This window comes from Amblyomma maculatum, chromosome 11 (assembly GCF_055883805.1).
Source record: "Amblyomma maculatum isolate TAMU_Amacu chromosome 11, ASM5588380v1, whole genome shotgun sequence".
NCBI lineage: Eukaryota > Metazoa > Arthropoda > Arachnida > Ixodida > Ixodidae > Amblyomma > Amblyomma maculatum.
In genome coordinates, this window is record NC_139354.1 from 40,176,187 (window position 1) to 40,186,159 (window position 9,973).

General features: G+C 47.6%; 1 protein-coding gene across 1 annotated transcript; it reads right to left on the reverse strand.

The window, feature by feature from the left end:
• LOC146173608 (uncharacterized) lies at nucleotides 1-7,381 on the reverse strand. The gene is made up of 2 exons (XM_084583630.1): nucleotides 6,966-7,381; nucleotides 1-328 (listed from the first exon to the last, which is right to left on the reverse strand). The coding sequence occupies exons 1-2, from the start codon at nucleotides 7,379-7,381 to the stop codon at nucleotides 1-3; spliced, it is 744 nt and encodes a 247-aa protein (XP_084439756.1).
• Nucleotides 7,382-9,973: the final 2,592 nt, after the last annotated feature.

Below are 9,973 nucleotides of genomic sequence, written 5' to 3' on the forward strand. Positions count from 1 at the left end.
CTACATATGACAGCCTCCCTTGATGAAATCTGGCTTCCCGCGACAGCCGAAGGCGCCAGCGAACTCGTCCATGTTGTGTAAGGGCAGCAGACAGTTCTCTCGGGGCGACAGTGGGCTTGGCGTCTGGTCCTTGGCACACAACATCAGGCACGCTCGCACGAAGAAGGCCCACTGGGCCTGCGGCCAGTACGTGCTGAACACGCCGTAGTCAGGCGAGGAGGCACGGAAGCTGTCGAGGAGCGCGTTGTATGCCAGCCGCATGCCGTGGGCTCTGCGGAACAACTCGGCGTGTTGTGCTTGGGCACTGCCAGATACGTTGTGCTCGAAACTGGGAGGAGAAAGTCATGCAACTTAATGAGATCCTGCGCTGAAGGAATGTCAAAGTGCACTGGCCACGCCTTTATCCCACCCATTTGCACACGATCGCACATAGATACTAATAGTTAGCGCTTTCAAAATGAAATACATGCACAGAACTCAACCGCATTAAACATTTAGGATTGTTTGACTTGAAAAGGATCCACTCTGCAACGATAAAAATGACTGAAATTCCTAAATGGCAGCGGAAATCTTCGCACTTACAGTACATGTGTAAAGCTACCCCAAAATTAAAAGCAAGGCGTAGAGAAAGCGGTGTGGAAGAAAATGTTGCTTCCAAAAGAGCCACAAGAAAAACGCATTTATTCCCCCGCTGCGCGTCACTTCCTCTTTCTTCTTCACAGCGCGCGATGCTGAACGCGCCACCACAGTGACTCCCCCTCACAGGTGGAGTCGTGCCAGCGAACAGTCTTCCGTCGGGTTGAAAAGGGGTAGGAAGATGCCTCGTTGGATAAAAAAAATGGCTGAGGCTTAGCTTGGTTAAGCCTGGTCAGATGCCAAGCATATTTATTGCTAAACTCGGCTTTCCATGGTTACACTTGGCTAAACTTTTATTTCCTTGGTTACACGTGCTTTTACACGGTTTAAACTTGGAATGCACAATGTTTTCCCATCGCATAAAACTAGGTAATAGCATGACTCGTTCATCTCTATTCTAACTGTGTTACCGACACGCACAACGAACATGTCGTCCCCCAGGCCAACGATACTTGATTGCCACTACGCGAATACGTACGCAAAGCAAAAGCTCTTAGAACACCGACGTGCTAAAGGAATCAACGATTTTGATTTCTTCGGCAACAACACGGTCGTATGGGAAAGCCTCCCCGTAAACTACCCGTGTCCAGCCGCATGCCGAGCACGCTTTTTGGCCAAACGTTCTTCCTGTTCTTCTGGGCTCTCTGCAGCACGCCGCAGCCTTCGCTTTTCATTCCACCGCTCGGCTGCACTCCCTGGAGGCATCGCCACCTTTTGTGAGGGTCTACTGGAGGCGAGTTGTTGTTGTTGTGGTTGTAAGAAGAAGGAAAAGAAAATGCACGGGCCTGCTGCTGGCTCTGTAGCTGAGCCACCTCCGCTGCCTCTTGCAGATAGAAGAGAATATAGAGATGAAAGAAAAGGAAGAGGGATAGAATCGTCTCCCCTTATACCACGTGGTCCGCACAGCGTGCAACCGCAGTCGACGGCGCGAGCCGGTCCCCGTCTCTCCTCTGTCGTGATGTAAGCGTATCACGTGGTGTGACGTCACCATACCACGTGGTCCGCACGGCGTGCAACCGCAGCCGACAGCGCGAGCCGGTCCCCCGTTTCTCCTTTGTCGTGACGTCAGCGTATCACGTGGTGTGACGTCACCATACCACGTGGTCCACACGGCGTGCAACCGCAGCCGACGGCGCGAGCTGGACCCCCGTTGTTGTTGTTGTTGAAAAAATTTATTTCCACCGAGAAGAAGCTCCGTTTCGGACTCCCCGACACGCAGGCCTGATGGAGCTTTACTCAGGAGCCACGCGAACTAATGTCTGGGGAGACCCTGCTGCGAAGCGAGAACACTGCATCCGCCTGGCGGCTGAGGCCGTGAAGCAACAATGCATATTCACTGGACCCCGTCTTCCCTCTGCCGTGACGTCAGCGTATCACGTGGTGTGACGTAGCATTCCGCATTTTTTGCAGGGCGTGTAATCATCACGAAGGGCTGTGGTTTACCTCTAGCAATGTTTCGCATAAAAACGAAAAAAGTTGCGAGAAGGCAGCAGGTGAAGATAGCGTGGTGTTGTGGTTCTAAAGTTAAAGCTCAGCTACTTTCGTCATCTGATGAGAAGAGAGGAGTCGCTGAAGAAAGACTTTATGTTGGGAAAGGTAGAGGGTCGCCGGAGAAGGGGTAGGCAGCGAATGCGATGGTTAGATGGCATCCTCGAGGCACTGCAGATGAAGTTATGGGATGTTAGGAAGACTGTGAGAGACTGGAAAGCGTAGCGTGACATGGTCCATAGGGTCACGAAGAGTCGGACACGACTGAACGACTGGACTGACTGTTGACATGTGCAGGATTTAGGTGGTTTAAGGAGACATCGATGTCGCTACCGTTGGCGCGCAGCGCATGTTTGCTCACCTCGCGCGACGACGAGGGGGGTTTCATTACAGGGTGCTTGAACTGGATGATGGACACATTCCACGAGTACGAAAACGTAGGCGCTGTTTCAAATTCCGATGGACGAAGGTTGACTTGTACTAGTGAGCGCGTGGCGGATGGACGTAGATACAGTACAGGAGAGTAGTTAGCCGTTCAACGTGAAGTACGGCAAGAGGACAGGCGGCGCTCTTGGCAGGGTGGCACACGAATACGGCTGGTAGACGCAACAATGTTCCATAAAAGAGCTGAGAAGAGGCGCATCCGAGTTCTCCCGTGATGGCAGTATGAATTCCTATAAGGACGATTGGCAACGAAGGGGCCCAGCACTCCAGGAAGTAGCATGGCTTGAGCGAAACCCTTAACTGATGGTGTATCCTCTCGGCTAAACCGTTAGCCTGCGAATAGCAAGCTGTAGTTTTCAGTGGGTGATGCCGAGAAGCTGAAAGGTAACCGCGCGATGATGGCAATGGTCCTACGACGTCTATGTGAATAACAGAAAAATGGGAGTCCAGTGGCTGAAACGTTTCAGGGGGGTTGTAGTGTCACGCCGAATCTCGCACTGTTGACAGGTAATGCATAGCCGAGCCTTATTGCTAACGTCAGCGTTGAGAACAGGCCAGACAAAACGCTCCGCAACAAGACGCTGAGAGGCAGGGACACAAGTATGAGAAAGACGGTGAACATCGTTGCAACCGGTGCGACGTAAAGGCACGGGAATTAAGGGCGTGTGCGTCCAGTGACAGGGTTCACGCAACAAATAATGTCGACGTAGGATGAACGCCAGCAAAATGTACAGGGCGCAGATGCAAGGATGAACTAGACAGAGTGCTTGAAGTTCTTCATCCTGTTGTTGATAACAAGCCAAATCTTGCAAAGTCAGAGGAGGGGTTTGTAAGGCAGAAAAATGGCAGAGGGTGTCAGCGGGAATAGTATGGGCACCCTTGATGTGTCTTGTGTCGGTAGAAAATTCGGCTAGAAAAGCCGAATACCCAGTTTCCCTGGGTGAGTAGGTGATCTTGGATGACGCGAAAGTGGTCGTCAATGGTTTTTGGTCTTCAAGATCTTAAAATGACGGCCTTCGAAGAAAGAAAGGGAAGTGTTTCACGGCGAGGTACGCCGCCAGCAGCTTACGGCGGAAAGCCCCGTACAGCTGTTCTGGTGATGAGAGAAAAATCCTAGCGGACACCATTCGCCGTTAAAACTTTGTTCCAGGACGCCGTCAACGGTAGAGCTTGAAACATCGATCGTGATGCTCTTTTGCGCATCATGGGCCGGGTTAACAGGAAAGGCGGCAGAGGCTGGACGCTCCTTGATGGCGGGAAATGCAGCATTGCCAGCGTCGGTCCAATTGAGAACGGGTGCCTTTGGTTTGGCCAGCCGAAGTACATTTCCGAGTGGATGAAGATCAGCGCATCCAGGAATAAAACACCTGTAGTAGTTGACGAGACCGAGGAAACGCAGGAGCTGCCGCAGTGCGTCCGGGTGGGGGAAATCCGCGACTGCTTTGACATTGTCTGGAGTTGGTTTGATAACGTTATGCCGACGAGATATCCGAGGAATGCCAAGGGTAGAACGCCAAACACGCGTTTATCGGTGTTGAGAATGAGTCCGTGTTCGGTAAAACATTCGAAGACGACGCGCTTATGACGGAGGTGATCGGCGGAAAAACTGGCGACAAGGGCATCAACACAGTGGCTCGAGCCCCCATGGCTAAATTAGTTACGACACTGCTAGATAGTGATTGGTACCCGGGGCGATCGCTCTCACTCTACTAGATGAGCACAGCTAGTCAAGTTTTCACCGCAGATCGACATAGTGGCCCACAGGCTGAAAGACCGCACCGGTTCTATCGCGTCGCAGCAGGTTTCAGGCAGACCCTAAACGCCGACCACCTAGAGGAAGGACATACAAAATCCGCTACAGTTTCCTTAAACTTCATTGCTGTTGATAGTTTGCTCCTGTAAATACCTTCAATACTCCAACGCTATACCCCCATAAATTTATGAAACGTCGCGCTGACACACCCGGCATAACCAATATTTAAACGTTTCATGTCATTGAGAGAATGTGAAGCAAAATAAGAGCTGGGCCGTCAGATTTCCGAAGTTTGACCCCCTGATCGACTTGTGGCTTCTTTCCGAGGGAAGGAAAAAGGTGCAGTAGTGTTCACATCTTTTGTCAATTCATGTACCTTATTCACGATTATTCACCGGGTTAAGTGGAGAAATATGGGAGAGGCCTTCGCCCTGCAGTAGGTATAGTCAGGTTGTTGTTGGTGATGATGATTCACGTTTGATTTGCTCCCAAATCAGCGGCTATTTGTTCATGCAGTCGATACCAAGACGAAATGTAGGTTACAGAAAGACTGAATAGTTTTTAACACATCGTTCAACCATAGTAGTTCACCTTTATTCCACATAAATTCACCTTATGACCCTGTTCGACGCAATCGAGATTTGTGGAGTCTTAGTACACTATAATTCAACCTTATTTACCATATTACAACTAAGTCAACCACAATTTACCTTTAATCTACCGCAATCCAGCTTTTTCTGCTATTATGCACTTGAATTCAACCTCGTCCGGAATCAAGCACAACGTATCCTCGATATATTGCAATTCCTGTAATCTATATAAGTTATTCGTACTCAAAGGCAACCCGTCTCTACCGTAAAACACCTGCATCTACTTCTACCATATTCCACCGTTTTGAAATTAAGGCAATGGAATTAATTTACATTCCTCCGCCATACACCAGAACCATTCACATCTATTCACATCGATTGACCTTAACCAGCTCTTCCAGAACTTAGTTCAACGCAATTTACCTCTAATCCGTGAGAACACATTGTTAATGCAACGTTCTCTATGATGCCGTACCTTAATTCAATGTTATTCCTTACAATCCGTCAGGATTCACCAAACATGTCGCCGCGTAAACCAACTCCTGGCCGCTTTCTGGGGAAGCCCCAGATAGACTTCTGCCAAATGAGGGCTAGATATCTGTTCCGTAATGTGCAATTAGTAATAACAACCTGTGTGTGACGGATACCCTGCATAAGCCGTTATTTTAAAACCAGAGCAGAAAATATGGTTGCCATACTATGAGCTTCCACTGATGGTTTTTACTGGCCTGCCGTTTATGCAGTCCCGGTATCAAATAATATGGACTGTTGTTTTACATGAGCAGTCAGTGGTTATTTGATACTCGAAGATTCGATGTCTTAGAGCCATAATGAGCGCTCTAATACACGAAATATTTTGTTGACGTTCAGCGCCCGTCCTTTTGTGTACTGGCGCCTCCTCTCGCTTTCCTCTCCTTAAAGATTGATGACTAGTGGAATATTAACTACCTATTCCACATTAATATTCTGCCGTTTTCGATAGATAGAAGTTCTTGCTTGTGAAATTTGTGTTGCGCTCACACAATTATGTCCGCATCGGTTAAAATCAGTCACACGCGGTGTTGTAACTAAATAGCAAAAAACTATAATCCTACTGAAGGAGTTTCTATCCATCTCGTCCAGCTAAATCTTCTTTACGACAAGACTTCGTAGAGAAGGTAGTCTCTCTACGGAGAGACATCGAATGCGACTTTCGCTAGTGAACACTGGATAAACGCTTTAACGGGAACTTTTGCGGCTTTTAAAGCATGACCAGTCTATCATATTCATTCTTTCTCCCACATCGCTTCTCCCTTTTCTCATCATGACAAATGAAAAATATCACAAACAAAATTAAATCTGTATATATTGATTCTGTATTAAATTTTTGTAATGTTTAAAAACAATTACGTTCAAGAATGTTGAAAAATATCCGAACCCTTTTTGTGGGTATCTTATATTTCACAGCTTTACGCGTCACGTCACGACTTTCTCGCCACGCCGTTTTATTTACGCTCACACCGGTGAGGAGGCCAACTTGGTGAGTTTCTTTCCGCCGATGGGCACATTTATAGCCTCGCATTATAACCGGATTTTAGTAGGCAAAACTTTCCCCTGCCACAGTTTTCTCTAATCCCTAATTTAATAGCACTCGTACCTCTCTCTACACAAGCAATAAAAGTTTCTGCAGCGCCATTTCTTTAAAGATGCTATGGGAAAGGGGCCAACAAAACCTTCGTCTGGTTTCTTCCGCGCAGTGCAGTTTCAAAAACTACTATTCCGAAATGAAGGCAGCTGCCTGCTCTGTGAACTAAGGCAACGGGCGGGATTGCAACCATTCAAGCAAACAATATATGTACAACAGCCTTATTTTGAAGCCAGTTCTTTAAAAAGTGGCTTTGAAAAAGGGAAGCCACTGTAAACGAAAAACGCATCCCAATTCGTAAGGCTAGACAATTAAAATGGGATTTATCTTAACGACAACAGACAACTCCTGTGTATAGCATGTGCTGCGTGAACTTTCTTCTCATAGTTGCGGCACGAGCCTAGAGAAAAGAACACTTAGCCGAACAGACCCAAGGGAAGCGTGCAGGTCGAGCAGGCAGTAGAGCGTGTCCTTGTACCACTCGCTGGCATCATTTCGGGTGAAGCGCCCCGTGCGGGCAACTGGTCTCTCCGCAAGTCCCGGAGAACCAATGGACGAGCCACTACCATACGTTGCTGCGATCTTTGACAATTCAGATGCAAGCAGGACGCCCAGGGTGCCGTGGTTGATGTACTGCGGTATGTATCCTTCGGACGAAGAGTACGCGTACGGCTCCATCTGGTAGAGACTTGGCACGAGAATGGTGGCGATTTCTTCGACGTAGCGGACTGTGCCAGTATGGCCGTCGCGCGCCATCATCAGGTTAGCCCGAGTCGGCGGGTGCTCGAACATCAATGCCCGGTCGTATATCAGTGCCCGGATGTAAACAGCCACGAAGCGCTTCATTGGGAACGTTGTATCGTTTGAAGCTGCAGTTGATGTTTATAGCACGGGCGAGTTAGGTTTCAATGCAGCCCTGCCCCCTGCGCTGTTTTCCCTTCACAAATTTTACTGACTATCTCAGGCGCGCCAGGAGCGGTGCCTAGCTACAACAACGGACACAGAGGTTTGTGCAGAAGCTGCATTTACGCCCTAACGCGGGCGGCCTGCGTTCCCTACCATCTTTTCTTTGGCAATCATGCGCGCAAGTTGATCTTGGCATGCTGAGTGGTTTTAGAACAAATAGAACGACATTGCTTGCCAGAAATCTCATTCTTTACAAGAATAACAATACCTCACTATCTGGTCTGTGCGCTGCGTATAAAGTATATCGACTAATAATTTAACCTAAAGCAGGCCTTTGAGTTCAACCTCGCCACTTCATTTCATGCACAATTTCATTCACTGCTATAATGCAGAGCTTAATATGGCACTGAGCCGTCCCAGTACCTACTCTTACTGATAAAGAGGCAAAGTGGACGGACGCAATCTGGCTTCATTCGAAAAGACGCCATGCCAAAATAAAATAGCAGAGGAAGCAATAAAATCGAAACGGTGTGTTAAGGTAAATGCGTGCGTCAATACCAATCCAAATTTCTTGGTCATAAATTCTTAGTTTCCTCTTGCATGACCTAAAACGCACTCAGAAACTGCGAGAAGCTAAATAAGCGACTGGCGCAAACCTTTGACACCAGTTGTAACCGGGTCCTCTTTTCTTTCTAAAAAAAAAAACTGTTTACGCAGCAAACTTCCCTCGCAGATCACAACAGTATTCATGGCCATGATTCCGACCATCACCCGTCCCATGTTTACCTGGTGAAAGCTACAGTGGAAGAACATGAGTCGCAGAGGAACGTATCCGTATTACACACTGATTATCATCCTTTCCTTTCATTGCTACCTTTACATTTTAACAGAGCACTCGTATTTTCCCATTTAACTTGATCCCGAAAAGCACTGAAATGATTGGTATTTACTACGACTTTTGATCTGCTGTCGATAAGTAGAGGAACACGGCTCGGCAAAACGCAGATTCTTAACAAGAATGGCTCCGTCTAGGGACCAATGACAGGCCTAGACAAGAGGGGAGATGCCCTAAAGTCAAAACGTTGGTGTGTACACTGAGGGTTTATATAAAACGATTGTACAAATTTTTACTAGTCGATATGACCATTACGAGATGAACTGGCTCTCTTACTAACAGTACTTTATGTATACGTACATACAAATCACGCTAAGCGCGCATATTTATAGAGACTGCTTTTACAATGTCTACATTTGGTCTGAGAATGTTGTTGCGAAATGTGGGCAGGCTTCATGATATGCCTGGACGTCAGAAAAGCGAGAAGCACCATCATTTCATTGACAAATGGTCCCATAAGGATTGCAAATTATTTATTAAAAGGGCTAGGTTACTTAACATTACGCATACGGGGACCACCAGGGCGGGCATGAGTCTGGCTGTACAGTTAATTGCATTGCCGTATAAACTTGCCTGTTATAGTTATGTTCACGTCATCCGGACGAAACCCGCTGTAGTCGATGCCTTCCTCTCCAGCAAGACGCGTCAGCAGCGATGTATTGGCTATCTTCTGAGCGACCTCTAAGTGCTTCTCCTCATTAAGCCAGCTGAAGACGCCCAGCCCCTTTGAGGCCTTGAGAATGTTGTCGAAAACCGTCGCCACGACTTCGGCCGTGTCTAGCGGAACAGGTATGAGCTTGGAGACGAGCCGTGGCCAGCTCAGGGTCAGTACGCGTGCCGCCATGTTTAGGCAGAAGCTGGACGACCGCAGGCGATCTCCTTTGACACGTTGCCTGATACTCTCAATCCAGATGACGTGCATGCTCAGATAGGCAGCCAGGTACAGAGAGGCACTGCGGACTCCCCGGCGTGACATCTCGTTGAGGACACTGCGAATCTGACACGAGACGTATCAACATAATAATCAACAGCCGGACTAAACTCACTGCAGGGCGAAGACCTCTACCATATTCGTCCAAATAACCAGGTCCTTTGATAGATGCCTCTTCCACCCCGTGAACTTCTTGACCTTACCAGTTCGATTGAATTTATGCCACTTCCTGCTACGCATTACTTCCCTTGGTATTCAATTTATACACCCTTTTCGGAAATCAATTACCTTCTCTTCGCACTACATGCCCTGTCCATGCTCATTCTTGATTTTTACTGGATGGTCATTAACTCTATTTCTCTGACCCACTTCGTACGCTTGGTATATCTTAACGTTACTCCAACCATTTTGTGTTCCATAGCTCTCTTAATTGTCCTCAGCTTACCTAGAGCCCTTTTCGTTATCCTTCACGTTTCAGCCCAGTAGGTGAGAACATGTAAATTGCAACTGTTACATACTTTCCTCTTGAGTGAAATCGGTAATTTGCTATTCATAATATGCGAATACTTGCCATATGCGCTCTCCATCGCAATATAATTATTTTATTCGCCTACTGCTATACTAGTACTGCATTTTCTTCCCAAGGCTCTTGAACACTACCTACCTTCGTCTTCTGCGTATTAATTTTTTGGCCCACGTTTCTTCG

What these genes read in the sequence shown, in the direction of transcription:
- LOC146173608 (XM_084583630.1), bottom strand. Translation starts at nt 7,381, where the DNA reads ATGAAGCGCTTCGTGGCTGTTTACATCCGGGCACTGATATACGACCGG. An exon ending in GACCTGCACGCTTCCCTTGG is followed by an intron (nt 329 to 6,965) that starts GTCTGTTCGGCT and finishes TTCTCCTCCCAG; the next exon opens with TTTCGAGCACAACGTATCTG.